Source organism: Cyprinus carpio, chromosome A11 (genome assembly GCF_018340385.1).
Source record: "Cyprinus carpio isolate SPL01 chromosome A11, ASM1834038v1, whole genome shotgun sequence".
Lineage (NCBI taxonomy): Eukaryota > Metazoa > Chordata > Actinopteri > Cypriniformes > Cyprinidae > Cyprinus > Cyprinus carpio.
Window position 1 is genome coordinate 4,583,909 of NC_056582.1, and position 17,193 is coordinate 4,601,101.

Consider the following 17,193-nt stretch of genomic DNA (forward strand, 5'->3'; position numbering starts at 1 on the left):
ACATTTTTGTTTTATTTCTGCTGTTAACTCTGCCTAATTTTTACCTACTAAATTTCCCTGAACAGTCAATATACAACAAAACACTATGTGCAATATAGTTTCTTTGACTCCATAGGTAACATTGTCACACAAAATTAGAATAATGGAAAGTAAATTTTAAGTTTACATTTAAATATACTACTGTTTGAAATTGTTGTGTAATGTACTCTTCCTTAAATATTACTGTTAAACCTATTGTATTATCTACCAGTATCTATTTTCAGTGTATACTGCACATCATTTATTAAGCAGTAAGCCAGTATTTCATTCTGAACATAAACTTTGCTCATCATTGACTCTAGGGTCTCCTAAAGGAATTGTGAGGATTTCAGATGATTTCAAAGAGGCCCAGGGAACATTTTGAGGTTACGTCAGCAGGTGCAGTGCAGGGAGCTGTCTGAAAGAAACTTTCTGATGACTGATAGTTTCAAACAGGACTTCAGAGAGACAGGTTCAAAACTTCATAATCTGCAGCTTTCTCCAGTAAATGAACTTGTCGTTCCCCTGTGTACTGCCCTCTAGCTTTAATGCAGCAAACTGTTCTCAGGCTGTTTATGAAGGTTCATATTGCAGTTTATGTATCAGCTTACAGTGCTTTTTACTTTAATGTGCATCACCAGCTTAAATAGCATAAACATGCCAAACCACTGTGATAAAAGAGCGATGGAATACCGTCTTAGGATATATTTATAATGGATTGACCATCTTTCTGTTTCTGTATCTTTCCATAAACAAGTACATTCACACTCATATTTCTAATCGCCATTGTGCAAATAACAAAAAGGCATTACACATTCAATTAGACAAAAATTCACATTTATTTATTGTTAAACAAGTGTAGATCTTTACATCCTTTGCAGAGATGGGCTCCTTAACATGTTTTTCAGAGATGGGTTTCATAATTATGCTTATGAGGATGAACTACGTTTACCGGTGCTGTAAAATATACACAAAAGTATCATTTTTAAAGAATAATTTAATAAATAAATATCCAACCCCAGCTGCAGTAACATGTATTTAAAGAAGAAGGTCCTCCTTCATGCTCAGCTGCGACCTTCAGTCGCTACATTTTTCATGCTTTGCACAGATTTGCACAAAATAAATGTGTGCAAGGCACAAGAACATGAGAATCTACTAAAACAAACCGATCTGAAGCGTTAAAGCCATTTTCATGAACAGGACAGAGGAATTTCTATGTCTTTTGCAGCGTACCTCATCATAAACACGCTTAGAATCTTTTTACATAGTCATCTCTTTTTCAAAATCTTTATATTTTGGGTTGCTCTTGATTATTTTATAGCAATTTATTTTACACAATCAATACAACAAAATATATTGTTCTATGTTATATCATTACCCTTGACAGTTCCAGTTCCGTGTATGATTGAGAAAATATAAGGCCTGGGATTTGTTTGCTAGTGGTCATATGGGTTTTTGTTGATGATTGTAAAGGGTGTTACAGGACTTCTTGAGTTCAGTCAGGACAATCTCTGCATGTCTTAAGGTCCTGGAAATTCCCTTTTTGTATATAATATAAAAGACAAAGCAAAATTGCATTCAAAAGAGAAATATGTGATCATATATGTACATCCTTTGAGAAACATATGCACTGGAACGAGAAAGACTTTGTTGTTGTTGTTGGCTTAATTTTATGTATTTATTTATTTTAAATGTGAAACTGTATTTCTATAACTAGGCCCACACGGAATCTGCAACCACCGAAAAAACTGGAGATTTCTTCAAAACTAGAAGGCCCTCATTCACAAAGTTTGACTGTACACCTCATCTGACCCTTGCTTGTTTGCTTATTAAATAATTGTGGCTAATTTGATTACATTCGGCTACCAAAAACAGGGTAACAATTAAAAATTGCAAAAATACGTTTCCCTTTTAGTGTTTTCTGTCTTGTTTTCCAGTAAAATTGCTTAAAACATTTATTTGAACAAAACGATTTAATGTCTTAAATGAAGATGTTTCTTACCCCATTGATAAATGTTCTTTTCTTTTCTTTTCTTTTCTTTTCTTTTCTTTTCTTTTCTTTTCTTTTCTTTTCTTTTCTTCGCTTTGCTTCTCTTCTGAGCATACACCTTAACTCTTGTGCTGTGCTGAAAATCCTTGTTTTGTTATGCTATATGTTATGTCTTGTTATGCTATATTATCATCAAATCTTGGATTCAATCTTTCTGTCCAATTGTTTTCTTTGAATTGGTACAGATTTTGTATTTCTTTTTGGAACTGAATGATTGTAGTATTCATTGATCTGAGTTGCCAAGTCAGCACTTACTTTTATACTGCTTTTAAAAACGGCAAAGGTTTTTTTTTTTTTTTTTTTTTTTTTTGTCTGTGGGTTAAAGTGAAATTCCCTGCCCCCCTGGAATGTGATTTTGATTAAGTACGATCTACATGGAACATGATTTTGGTATAATTTTGATTGGCAATTTCCGCTATTGGGCTTGTTTTGGCCGTGATTCAGCTAGTTTTGCATAACACTTGGGCTGGTTTTGTTACGAAGACCTGGCAACCCTGGCTTATGCGCTTCAGTTTTTGAATGAAAAGCATTATTTTTGGATAATTTTCATTCAAAACCTGTGCTAATTGAAAAAATAAATAAAAATAATAATAATTAGTGATAATATAGCATAATGTCATTATATAGCATTTATGACAGGGAACACCACAAGTGCTGGGAAAGGTGGGGGAAATAGAGAGTTGTTATACCCTGTTTGAAGTCAGTAAATTTAAGGAAGAAGAAGAAGAAGACAATTTTTTTTTGTTCATAAAAAATAAAAATAATAATTCAAGACTTTTTTTTTAAACAAAAATCTTAATTAATATCAGGTTTTATGCATTTTTGCTGTTCAAGTAAATTTATTTTTGTAAGGATATCTTTTCCAAAAACAAGGCATAAGCTTTGTGTGACACATTTCATGAGTGACAACTTTCCACTGTATATTTCCACCTAAAATCAGCATAGAAAATGCGATTAAAAGTCTGCAGATTTCGTCTGGGCCTGCCTGTAACTCGTTGGACAGCAGCGGTACATCTTCATTATGTGTGCAGTTATGTGGGAGGCTAAAAAAGGAAGACCACTCTGCCATCGGTGGATAGACGGGGCTGTGTACATGGTGGGCGGTGCTTACAGTTTGTTTTAAAGGCTTGTGACCAGCTGCATTTGTCCCTCTCGTACGTCCCCCTCGGGGACACAATCGTCTTTAGAGACGGGGATGATGAGGCCCTCGCTACTGTCTCTGCTCATCTGATAATACGCGTGCAGCTGCTGGCCTGACCCCAGGTTGGGCATGCTTTTATAGTAAACGTCTTCGTTCGGACTGTGTTTGGATGGCGAGAGGTCCTGGCCTACGTCTAGACTGCTCTCCGAGAATGGCGAGTCTCTGAGGTTTGGCATGCTGGTGTACACCGAGTCTCTGTTGGGGGAGGGCAGGGCAGTTTCGGCCGGAGGCGGGAGCTGGCCGATGTAGCTGTGGGGATGCGAAGGGCCTCCGTCCGTGTCGGCCCTCGCTCTCTCCTGTGTGTGGTACAGGAGCGAGTGAGTTCGCTGGGGGATGAGGGGGGCTTCCAGTGTGCGGGGATGCGTGTGGTGCAGCCCCAGACCGTCCATCTCACTGTCCCCGCCCACCTGCACAAGAGACGACGTCTCCACGATCCCAGGTTCCTCCCCTCTGCTGATCCCCGCTCCCTTTTTGGTGCTGATCCGGGACTCGGCGCCCCTGAGGTTGTTGTGCACGAGCTCAGAGATGATCATCTTCTCGAAGGCTGTGTCATTGAGACTGAGCCCACAATCCACCACCTGCACACTGTCGCTGTAGTTATGAAGTGAGTAGCTGTTATTAAAGTTGCCATTGAGTGGTAGAGTCCCGAACGTGTTCGTATCTCTGCCGCTGGTCACCGAGTGTCCTGCAACAACACAAGAGGAAGAAAAACATTAGGTTGACCACTCTCGCAAAATCTGAGATATAAAATCACAATATTTAATGCTGTTTAGGACCTGCATTTGAGTCAAATGCATAAATGCTAACATTTTTAGAACATCGGAACAAATTGGAAATGTTTAGTCTGCGCATACAGAACTGTAAGGTTATGTTAATAAAAATGGAAACTGTATTCACCAATGATATACTAAAAGTTGGACCTTTGGTGAGCATGCATACAGTATACTCACATTAAGCAATCCATACTATTTAGCAAACCTTGGCTGTGTTTAAATTGTCGAAAATTGTAAATCAAACAGCTCTATATATAAAGTTGGATGTATATTATATCCAACTTTATTTTCATACATACAGTACTCCCTTAAAGCAATGTATACTATATACTAAATGTCAACTATCTGATTTTTTTTTTTTTTAATTCATAGCGAAATTGAACTATATTATCACCTAGTTCTATATATATAGTTGGATATACTTGCATAGGGCAAAAGATATTATATAGCATATCTCAAACACAAAAATAAAAACTATATACAAACACATCTCTCAAATACAAATAAAAGCCAAAATATGAAGATATGTATAAACATTAACATCATGATTTTCTGTAAAGCTGCTTTGAAACAATATGTAGTGTGAAAAGTGCTATAAAAATACATTTGAATATACTTAAGTGACAAATTTACTAAATAGCTGAAACTACTTTCAGTGTGAAATCATGCATTATTAGGTCCTAATAATGTGTAGTTGTATTTCCAAATTTTTTACAGTAAAGTGCCTGAATCACAGTTCTACAGCCCCAGCAAAGTATGCCAGATCGCAGTAGTCTTCTACATCTAGGTGTGACCTGATTTGCATAATTCCCTTACTGAATCCACAGGCGCAGGCACATTTCATTCTTTGTGAATTCTCCACAGTTTGAAGTTCTGAATTTTCCCCCAATCAAACAATTTTGAACAATTCACAATGACCAATTTCAGAACACAGGTTTCAACTACATCCCAAACAACATTAAAATTATTCTGTAGGCTTCAAACATCACAGACACAAATGAAAGAGTGGCACAGATGTGTATGCACAGATGAAAAAGCGGTGACAGTCACAGAATTCATCAACATTAGCTTGTATTTGAAGCAGTTAAGGTGGTGGTGGTGAAGGGAAAACAGAAAAAAGCAAAATTAGAAAAAAAAAAACACACAAACAAACACACACACACACACACAAACAGCCATTTATCACACTACAGAGAGCCAGTGAAAGCGAAAGCATCCAACAGACAGGAGAGAGAAAACTCACTCTGAACAACTCACATCAAGTCTGTCTGTTCAGGCCAGCAGACCTGAGCGCTGCTGATGAACAAAAAGAACACAAAACAAAAAGGAAAATGATTTATTGTAAAACATGATGAGATATCACTAACAAAAAAAAAAAGGTGAAACAAAAACAAAAAACAAACAAAACCAAAACAAATTACAACGTTAGCGCAAGCAAAGGACTTAGCAAATTAAATTAATGTCAAAATGAAGGCCTTTTCCCTCCATTAAATGTCACAGTTGGGTTTGTTTGCAGTAGTGGACTTTATGTGGTAATTGGAAGTCATTTGCGCACTGGTGGATGAGTGGCTGGCTACATTAGCTATGATAATCTTTAACTGCATCTTACGAGAGCCCACTGGTGGGCGGCTTGGACACAGCCATTCTCAGAGCCTCTCCACAGAAATGACAAGACAAAGGAATGAGATGGCATATGGGAACAAAAGAGGGACAGTAATTTGAGGAAAGGGAGTTTAAGAGAGATTTCTGCTGGATATTGAGACGGAAGGGCTAAAGAAACATGAGGGCTTTTCTCTGACAGAATTCCTCACTAAACTCGTAAACAGACAGATCGAGGGGTAACAGAGATTATACTGGGGACACTACATACTGTATACACCATGGAAGCCCGTTTCGGCCATGAGGGGAAAAAATAATAAAATAAACATATCACATTTCTGACTTTTTTTCTAAGAATTGTGAGATATAAACTTCCAGTTGTGAGTTATAACGACCAGTTCAGAAGACAAAAAAGTCAAAGTCACAATTCTGACATTTTCTTACAATTGCAAACAATTTAAAGCCATATTGTAATTATTATAATTTTTTTGTTTATTGGAAACAAGCTTCCATAAAATCTGGAAGTAAAAAAATAAAAAATACAAAAATAAAAAATCATTTAACAACACATCAAAATAGGTTATTTTACAGAAAAAAAAAGTTAAAACGTAAAACAAATAAATTGTGTAAAATAATAAGACTATAACTTAAATGACAAAAAAATTTTTGGACACTTTTTAGTTTTAGTGGAACATGTCTATAGCTGATATTTTGTAAGGACACCTGTGTAAATGTGAGGGATTCTGACTTTATACATCGCAAAAAAAAAAAAAAAAAAAAAAAAACCAACCAACCAAAAAAAAAAACAGTTTTGAATTTTATTTTCATAAAACATCTGAATCCCAGTTTTATGAGTGGATGAGTAACATGCAGTTAAACATTCAAATTTAACTGCAAACTATGTGCTTTTCATATTGAAGAGACATCTGTAGCCATTCAGCTTTGAACTGAGAAGAAAGTATTTGGATAAATCCAACCCAAACGAGACTGTTTAACAAAGAGAGAAGGCGACTGATTTTAATACAATCTCCATTCAGAATGATGTGTGTACATTTTAGAAATCTCAATTCTCAATTTCAAAAAAATGTTTGCAATGTGCATGCATCGTGCCAACATCCCAAAGTTGAAAAATGCAGAGGTGATGAAAGTATTGTTTCATTGAGATTAACATTTCCTCACTGTAATGATTTTGAATCATGTGCTGAAAATATGTGGATGGTCTGTTGATGGCCAGAGAGTTAAGTTATGGTAAAACAATTACATTTGATAGGGAAATTTAAAACTGATTGCATACTTGTCTCTTTGTAGGTCACTGAGTGTGTGCAGGAAGAGAAAAAAGAAAACAAGACAAGCAGTTAACAGTGTCATGTCACAAATAAATAAATAAATAAATAAATTTACTTGCTTAAATATAAATATTAAATGAAAAGAAATAAAATAAAATGTATGTGCATTATATATATATATATATATATATATATATATATATATATATATATATATATATATATATATATATATAGTGAGCATCACAATGGCTTCATAGTGAAGAAAAATCGCTTTACTCTGTGCTGTAAAACCACACACTGAGAACTACATTTTTAGCCCAATAAATCTGATCTATCGGTGTGATTTCTGAGCACAGAGGGGCTGATACTACCTAGTACTCTGATAATACTCTTGAGCAGAAGGGCTAAAAGGAGTGTAGTGGATTAGTAGTCACACCTGGAGAGTGAAAGACTGGCACCGTTGGTGTGTTACATACGATAGTTTCAGCCAGTAAGGTGTTGTAGGGGTTATTAGTGCCTTGTGGTCTCAGAAGAGGGTTAGTAAGAAGATAATTGCCCGTCATTCCTGAAGCAACAAAAACAAGAGGACAAATAAGAATATGAATATTTATTTATTTATTTATTTAGTTATTTTACCTAGCTGCATATTTATGTAATTTAATTGGTAATATTAAATCAAATTAATTTCAAGAAATTGTCACATCACTAATTTTATATGTTAACAATATTTGTCAATGATATCCTCCATTGAAAATGAATGGGTGAATACGAACAAAAAACAAAACAAAACAAAACAAAACAAAACAAAACAAAACAAAAAAAAGACTATTTTAATTTACCTTCCATACTGGGCACAGCTTCTTACTAATTCAAGATCTTGTTTAAAAAAAAATAATAATAATTGTAGTATGTGCTAAAAATGAAAAGGATAAATTATAAACTTTTTTGTCCATATATATATATATATATATATATATATATTTTTTTTTTTTTTTCTCACAATGCTGTGATATCAATATTGTAAACAAAAACAGTCATTGTTGTTATTGTTTCTGAACAGAGACAATGAAGCACAGAAAGACAAATACTTTTTTTTTTTTGCACCTTTGTGATTTGTGCATGAACGCATGCATTAAAAGCATGCTGAGTGTTTTAGAGCAAGCCAAAGCAAGCGGCTCTGAATAATACAACCTTACCGCAGGTCAGCTAGAGTTGAACATCATCTTCTCATCACATGCATTTCAGCCCTGGCTAAATAATAAATGACAGTTTTTTTTTTCTAAATCCTTGAAATAGCTGACCAAGGGCATATTTTCTACTGACTCACTACTGTAGCTGTGTAAAACAGGCCCAAAAGGGGCTTGTCTGGCTTTGTGTGTCTTTAAATTGACATTAGTCGTTTAATTTCCCATTAAAGTCAACATGAAATCAAATGTGATGCTATTTACTTTCTCAATACATATTCCTGATGTTTTTAAGAATGATTCATTACTCCATGCTATTCCAAAAAAAAAAAGTTTTGCATCATATCTTTCATCAAAATGACTTTGCCTCTGAAACAATTTTCCTTTTTGGCTGACGACACCAATCTTTCTTATTTTTCATCCACCACCTCACCCAAAATACCTGACATACAGAGACCACTTTTCAAAGACTAATTAATTTGCTATCTGACAAATATGTCACATCACATTAGTAAAAGGGTTGCGAATGCTGTTTCATGTTGACTTTAACTAAAATCACATATGAGTGGTTTAAAATAGATACTCGTGCATGTTTACAAGTAATCATGTTTTTCATAAGCTTATCAGTTGAATATATACAACTTGTTTTACATAAATATTTCAATCTGAAATATGCATAAATATACATTAAAAGTATAATCAGATTTCTAAAGCAGGCCTAACTGAACTTAAAATAAATGTCAGAATTGTTGAAATGTTTAAAATAAAAATGAATTTGGTATTTAACTCAAGTGAAAATGATGAGTTCATTAGTGCTGTGCTTCTAAAATTGTTGGCTTTTAAGAAATTTGATTAAATGTGAGGTCAATTAAATACTTAAATATTTTGAACAATTTAATTAAACATGGATGGCTGATTACAGATCACTTTGTCTCAGTCTATTATTTCAGAGAAACATTTCCATGAAACAGAGCTGAAATGAGTTTGGGTGCATGGCTGACCTTGGTTGAGAGTTGATGTGCTGTTGATGTCTCCTGAGATGAAAGAGGACTCAGACTGTTTTCTGACTGTGTCGTTCCACATTCTTCTGATTCGACTCTGTTAGATGAACAAACAATGAAACAATGATCACTATCTTCAGGAGGGCAAGATCGCATGTTCCATCTTTTTTTTTTTCTGATATGTTCAGCTGCCCCAAAAATAATTTGGATGCCTTTGGACACTTCAGTCGTACTTATCTGATGCAATGACATTCATACATTTCTCACAAAATATCAAAGCAAGTGGTATCTAGAAGCAAATGATAGCTTTTATCAGAACTAACGTAACTTTTCTAAACCTTTTCAATGACTTTCAAGTAACTGGTACCAGTCATTGTTATGCATTCAGAGTCAGTTCTCTAAAATTGAACATGTCCTACCAAAGTAACCTCATTTGTAGTTTAATCATTAACCATAGATACGTTCTATTAAAAGTTTGATAAACTGTAGCAAAATTATCTTGATATTTAAAAAGTATTTATGTGAAATATTTTACTTAAAAACTGTTTGTGCTACGTCTTTAAAAGTTTTTTTTTTTCTAGTGTTATTATTTAGTATATTAATAATTATGATGTTATATATATGTTATTTAAAAATTGCATGTATTAGGTGATTTCAACTATTATTGTTCAAAATCTGTTGTGAATTGGAGTAAAAGATCTGAAATATCTGGTCTGAGTAGATCTGAAATCTATTTAAAATGCTTAATGATTTAAATAGTAAAAATGTAGGCAGTAAATAATTCCTAAAATTACATAAACTCCTGTTCTATGCTGATACTGTTACAGTTTCAGTATGATTTGTCTGTCGGTATTTAACTAAATTGTCAAAATGCATATATTTACTTAGAGTATTTGACAATGTTGTACAATCACAAAACTAAACAGTTAAAAATGATATTCAATTCATAGTCTATATAAATGTTGAGTTTTCCATTTTTGTTAAACTTAATATAACAGATGATGCATAATTTTTACGTAATCATTTTGATTTGTTTGGGAAGATTTTGTTGTTGAAAAAACAAAATACTCTCCACTCATTCTTTTCACATTACAACTTTAAATCTGTATGAAAAAAATATTAACAAGACAAATGCTACATACTGTATGATATCATAATACTGTTTAAAAAGTAAATATTACAGCATACCAGACCCCTATCTAAACATTGCATAGTATACACAACTATTTATATGATTCACTATAACATAATACAATCTGTCATAAAGACATAAAGTTGAAATTAAATCTCTAAAATCTGTCTGCAAATACATGAAAAAAAAAAAAAACATAAAAAGCTCTGTGCCTGTGTGTGTGTGTGCGCACTGGATCAGATGGAAGCACTCACAGTTTCATTTCATTCCAATATGAAATGTGTCTCATAACCGAACACCGCATTAAAAGCCGTCAAAATGAAAACAATGGAAATTGGGTCAGTAGTGTTTGTACCTGAGTACCAGAGGAATAGCGAGCGCTTGTCCGTGTTGTTGGGGTCTTTGTGGAGCTGTGTGAGCTCTCTGTGGTGATCCCGCTACAGCAGTACGTGTGTCGGAGGCATTTGCTGTACTCTCTCCGAACCTGCAGTTCAAAGGAATGTTTTTTTTTTTTTTCAAGTGAACTTTTTTACGTGCGCTTCTCATTAAAATCGAGTGCTGCCGCAGCTCGGGTGGAAAAATATATTTCAGGAAGCACTTACTTTCTTCTGAAGCAGGCAGTGGAAGGTGAAGATAAACATGCCCTGGAAAGTGTTGAAGATGGTGAAGAGGTACGCTAAGACAACGGACGACTCGCTGATGAAGAACAAACCAAATGACCAGGTCAGGCCCAAGAGACACAGCAGAGCAAAGCCGCCCATGACCCACGACTTCGAGAGCACATAAAAGAGAAACAATGAGGCATGAGAGAGGGACATTTCCTTCAGCAAAGAGCAGAAATCATTACAGCATTACAGCTAAAATTGCAGCAAAACAATACAAATCAAACACAGGTTCTGAAAATCATTTGGACTGACATCTTAGGCACAAGTAGATGGGAAATGCAGTGGAACATATCATTGAGAGGTTAATCAATCCCATATGGAAGCGGGATCATTGTAAAGAAGGTTTAATCAGTTTTGAGGCAGTGGAGTGTGGAGATAATTTTGCATGCCACTATACTGGGTATAGACGCATGATACTGGGCTGCATTCAGACGGAGGGGAAAGAGAAAGAGCAGTAATCATCTCTGATTGGTCCATTTTAGTGGAGGAGGCGCTGACAACAGGTCTCGGCTGGCTAAGGAACCAAAGAGATAGAGCTTGCTTTCATCAGAGGAGAGATGAGAGATGAAACAAGAAACCAACATATGAGGATTTGAAGGCACGAGGAATAGGACGGTTTAGGGTATAACATTTTTATTTATTTATTTATTTATTTATTTTGAGGGTATGGGTGCATTGAGATCTATAAATGAGGGGCATAATGGATGGAGTTTTTTTCTTTTCTTTTTTTTTTCAAGTTACGGCACATAACTGATAAATGGCTATTGTCTCTAAAAATAAATCAATAGCTACATAAATACATGATACTATATGAATGATTTGTAAACTAGTACAATACAATATAAACTAATAATACCTAAACATTACTGACTATAAAAGTTTTAAATTCAACAGTGAATTTTAAAAAAAATTATAAGGCACAGTATAAAAGATGGATTTGAATTTTTAGATAGATAGATAGATAGATAGATAGATAGATAGATAGATAGATAGATAGATAGATAGATAGATAGATAGATAGATAGATAGATAGATAGATAGATGCACAGTTAAATATGCAATACTGGCCAACATATATACAATATGGACTGTACGTAAATAAGTAAGTAAGTTAAATTAATAAGAAATCAAAATATTACACTGATAAGCCAATAACCACTGATATATCATGTACTCATATATGTGGTAAATAAGGGCATGACACTTTGAGAAATGAGAATGTGAAAATGAAGGCGATGAGCGCTTTGGCACCTGAGGGTAGGAATATATTAAGGGGTTTGCCATATGAAGTGTATGAGAATGTGTCAGTGTGAGGAAGTCTAAGAGTTCGAGGGTAGGAATACATGAAGGGTGAGGAGAAGGAGGGTAGAAAGGGTTATGAGTTTGAAGGATTTAAGGATATGAGGGTATGACGTTAAGATGTACAGCAATTTAAGACGGTCCAGGCGGAATAAAAATTAAGAAACCAGTTAAGCCACAGACAGACAGACAGACAGTGCGCATGAGCAGCACAGAGAGACGGCGCTTCTGGAAGAGCTCAGCAAACAGACAATAAAATGACAAGGGGAGCAACCATGAGGCTGTGGCACAGATGTCTAGCTAACGCTCTTACTTGATAAATGGTTTATTATCTTCATAGCTAGAGTGCATGGCCAGCAGAGGAGAGAGACAACATTAGATCAGGCAAATCAGTTTGATTAGCATTAAAGTCCAAATGTAAGAATTCTGAAGTTCAAAAATCAAATAAAGCTGGACAAAAAAAAAAAAAAAAAAAAAAAAAAAAGTGTTAGATTTCGTCCAAGACAAACATTCCTGAATTAATGCAGCTGTCCAGGTTATGAATTCTTAAAGACAACATGAAACTGCATCCCAATGTATTTAACTTCTGTAATAATTACAGATAAATTATTATTATTGATTAAACACCATAAAGCTATATATTAAACATCAAATATCTTCCATTTGGTTGTTTTGCATCACAAAGCAGTTTAATTTTGGTGAAAATGAATTCTTACTGGGATCTTTGCATCTGGTTAGGACAACGTTTTAGTTCACATAAGCAGAAACAAAATGTTATTTCAGAAGAAGAATATATAGATATAGAATATCTTTAGAATAACTTGCATAATAGTGGACATTTATAGAGAAAGTAAATATTTCATATTGTCTTTAACACACTTGATTATTACATGACAGGACTTTTCATAAAACTTTACTGCCACTGTAAATTTGCTTTCTTTTTTCTACACAGACTGCCAAGTATATTTAATTTTTTCCATGCTGCTATGCCTTATGCTGGTTTCTAAAGAGCGTAAAGATGGTTCTCTCAGGCCAAATGTGCCAGTGTTTTGCCATTTTACACTATTTTATGCGGCAGTAATGTTTTATGAGTGACATAAGCTACGGGTGTATTGTGAATCTTACCCAGGCAAATCAGAATTATAATAGCCATCACAGACGTGATAATTACTGGTTTGGGTAAGAGAACAGAGAGAGGACAGAGAAAGAGAGGGAAAAAAGGGAAATGGGAAACAGAGAAATGAAACGAAATGCTGCAGATTAGCTTGCTGAACATGCAACATGCCGCAATGAGCCCAGAGTTTAGCGGATTGATTCATCTTGCCCTGTGGTGATGGGTGGAGAGAAATTTAGACAACATACGGCTGACATAATGCCTGTGAGCAACATATTTTTCAAGCGTGTTATTCATGTCTATATCATTGTTAAATCTAATAAAATATGCATATATACCCAATGGCTGTGTGTTAAGTTTGAAAGATCACATTAAATGCAATCAGTGTTGTATATTAAATCCATAACATATAAAGGCTCTTTCTATGAACAGAGTCCAAGGGTAATAGAACCTTTCATTACCAAAATTTGGGACTTGTCTAAAGCTTTTAATTCTGGTTTGTGAGATATTTCACACAGACTAACAATGAACAATATTCAAGATATATATATATACTACATATATCTACATATATTTGGATGGTACTACATATATCACAATTTCAAAACAATAGAAAATATGTCATACACTATCAAATATAACCAGTAAGACATGCATTACCATGCCAGCAAAAAAAAAAAAAAAAAAAAGTTATGTGGTCAACCAGCACACTTTTTCTGTACTTTTCAGCTACAGAAAGAGATCTCCCTCTTCGCAACAGGAAACACATGGAAGTGCTTTGACTGCGCTGTCTTTACACACACACACACACACACACACACACACACACACACACACACACACACATCTGAATTCACTCTGCAGGCAGACTCTGAATACAGGGGGTTGTTCGAAAAAGAGATTTGTGGTCACTGTAAAGGAGGAACAGCACTGAGCCTGTCTCAGTCATTACGTGCCTCTCTGGCCATTGCTCACATTAATAGATGACGTGCACCTGAAGAGAACAACATCTGTCTGGAGTCCATCTGAATCCCTTTAGTCGACACACTTAAATTCATCCAAGCAAAAAACGACAGTTTTGTAGATGCTATACAGTGTAACCAGGAAGCAATGTCTGTTCCTGTTCTAAATGTTAGATTAGGAATGCAGCTTATTCTTAGTGTGTGGCGGCACACTTCGACTCCACATGAGCTGAAATATCCTGGGGAAAATAACGTGACTTACTTGATGTGCTCCAGCCGGCTGGAATCAGGTTTCAGCGATGTAGAGTGCTTCATCATTTTGTACATCGTGATGAGCAGGAAGATGAGATTAAGCTGTGCGAAAGCAAAAGACCTTAGTTAATAAACAAAAAAAGGAAACTTAAAAGACTAGATAAGTGAAGTTTTATTAGGAGCATTAATTGAAAACAGCCATCTAAGCATCCCTTCAGTCAGTGCCTAATACAATAACCATCTGGCATATTGCAAGACAAAGCCAAGATGACTGGCGCCAAATACAGTGTCGCTATATATCAATACAAGAATACAAAAAAGCAATAACACCATTTGACTGCAGAATGAAAACACAATAGTTCAGAGAAGCTCAGAGACCACACATGGAGAAACGGATATTTGAGATTTCCTCGAAAAACAAAAAACAAAAAAAACTAATAAATAAATAACTGTAAGGTATATCCTGGGATATTTCATATACAAACATCTATGGACTGCAATTGTGGCAACACATCAGAGGGAAAACATCCCTCAGTCTGTGAAAATGAACAGAAATGCATATTTACAGTGTTACACTCAGTGGAATTTTAGCAGGGAATCATTCAGCATTGCAAATAAACATTTAATACACTACCACCAAACTATCACATTAATGCAAAAGTAAATCGTAACATTACACATGGCGTCCTGGGACTCGTGTGTTTATCATTTTGAGTGATTGCATGGTGTATTCACTGTTAAAATATTTAGTTTGTTTTAACAAACCTATGGACGATTTTATTTTATTTACAATCAAATGTATTTTCTGTGCCACAGAAATTATCCGTATATATTAGGTTATTCAATAAAATATATATAAAAATGATATTTAATATCCTCAGATATTACATTAGTTAATAAATAAATTATATTTAAATAGCAAATAACCTAGAATAAATGTTTTGCTCAGTGTAAACGTAATTATCAAAAATGTCAAGTGTTCAGAATGTTAAATATATGAAATGGAAAATTATTTCAAATTCCATACAATTATTAAGGTGAGCAGATAATCTTCCATAGATATGTTTCATATGAAAAGTCAAAACACTTTTGAAATCTATGCAATTTATTTATTTATTTATTTTATTTATTGACACAAATGCAAAAAAAAGTAGCTAACTGAAATTTTTTGTTCCTTAGTAAATATGATTAACAATTGCTCTCCAGGATTGAACTGTAAGTGTACTTGCTGTAAACACATTCCTTTTCATTTTACCAATTTCGGTTCAGATAAATCCAGATCGGATTTATTTTCTTAGGTTTCTTATATGAGCTGCTTTTAGATAACAAGTAAGTTAGGCAATAAATTATATTAATCTGTAAACAATCAAGAATATTACTTTAAGTGATTTTTGCTCAGTGAAAAAAAAAAAAGTTTAAGAGTAATCAGTGTTCAGGGTCTTTTATCTCAAAACAAAACAAACAAATTCTGAGCTTTAAAAATTTTGTCCATTTACAATAGATAAGCAATCAACCTCCTGCACATCTGTTCCATTTGCAATGTTAAAACATTCATGGACATCGAAGTCACACACTCATACACACAGCATGAGAGGGACCTTGTAACAACCTTAAGTAATGCATTGGTCATACTTTATCACGTACTGTGTAAAATGACTTCCCAATAGCTACAACTATGTGGGACAACTATGTGGTGACGGAACATTTTCTGGTCTAATCCATTTTCTGGAGCACAGACAGGCGAGGACGTAGCAGTCTATCATTTGCGGCCGCTCTCGTAAGTGGCGGTGTCACCAGCTCAAACAAGCTCTTCAGTTCAACTCCTTGTTCGGGCGCACAAGCTCATCATTCTGCCATCAAAACAGTGATGGCGATCAATAACGTGCTGCTCATGCAATCAAGCGCCACGGTTTCTCAGAGACATCATGGTGTGAGAGAGAGAGAGAGAGGGAGAGGGAGAGGGAGAGGGAGGGGAGACAGGGCTATGCCTGGTTTTTGCAGCCCTTGTACCCAAATTTATGAGCACAGAGCTATAAAAGGCCTCTCACACCACCAGAGCACTGACAGTGATCTGATGAGACGAGAGGAAGTAAGGATGCTCAGCAGAGGGAGTGGTAACCTAGCAAAGCAGCCACTACACTCCTAAAGCTCCTTGTTCCTTTCTGTCCCATGGGCTTCCTCTGCTCTGAAAAAAGCTTTTCCTACAAACCCTACCATCCCTGAATCGCTAGCCAAGCAGAAGACCCTCAACTCCACTGGAGAAAGCTGGATGAGTGTGTTCGTATGTGTGTGTGTGTCTGCGTCTTGAACTACGACTGAACCAGATTAAATATTTAAGGTGCAGATGGAACTGTCTGCATGTAGCAAACGTGTCACAGTCCAAGCGTGTTTTAACGTCACTCACACGCACTAATGGTTCCCGACCACTCATTTGCTCAATGTCCTGGTTTTCATGGATCTTATATGCCTGGTGCCACAGAGGCTGAGCAACATCTTTTCCAACAAAAGTGGTGGTGGCTGTCCTGCTTAAGCCAGTGCTCGGCTGGTGGATATGTGAACTTTTCTCAGTATCATTGCTTTCATTTTCTATCACGTTTTCACAAGAGCCATATGATGATGCAACAAACTATATTACTTTCTAACCTGTTTATAAA

The 17,193-nt window shown here is 35.2% G+C and overlaps 1 protein-coding gene across 29 annotated transcripts in view; it reads right to left on the reverse strand.

Annotated features, from left to right (window-relative positions):
* Positions 1-2,034: 2,034 nt before the first annotated feature.
* Positions 2,035-17,193, reverse strand: part of LOC109076469 (adhesion G protein-coupled receptor L2-like) — a 107,944-nt gene continuing 92,785 nt past the window's right edge. For 4 of the 29 annotated variants that reach the window (XM_042765972.1, XM_042765975.1, XM_042765973.1 and 1 more), the window contains 9 exons: positions 14,550-14,641; positions 13,337-13,381; positions 12,525-12,551; positions 10,850-11,018; positions 10,603-10,731; positions 9,116-9,212; positions 7,367-7,495; positions 6,936-6,953; positions 2,035-3,954 (listed from right to left, as the gene is read on the reverse strand). In XM_042765972.1, coding sequence (XP_042621906.1) covers positions 3,188-3,954; positions 6,936-6,953; positions 7,367-7,495; positions 9,116-9,212; positions 10,603-10,731; positions 10,850-11,018; positions 12,525-12,551; positions 13,337-13,381; positions 14,550-14,641 — 1,473 coding nt within the window. In that variant the 3' untranslated portion in view covers positions 2,035-3,187. Of the gene's footprint in view, positions 3,955-5,285; positions 5,339-6,935; positions 6,954-7,366; positions 7,496-8,126; positions 8,182-9,115; positions 9,213-10,602; positions 10,732-10,849; positions 11,019-12,524; positions 12,552-13,336; positions 13,382-14,549; positions 14,642-17,193 lie in introns of all 29 variants that reach the window. The other 25 variants (XM_042765974.1, XM_042765995.1, XM_042765996.1 and 22 more) reach the window with 19 other exon arrangements.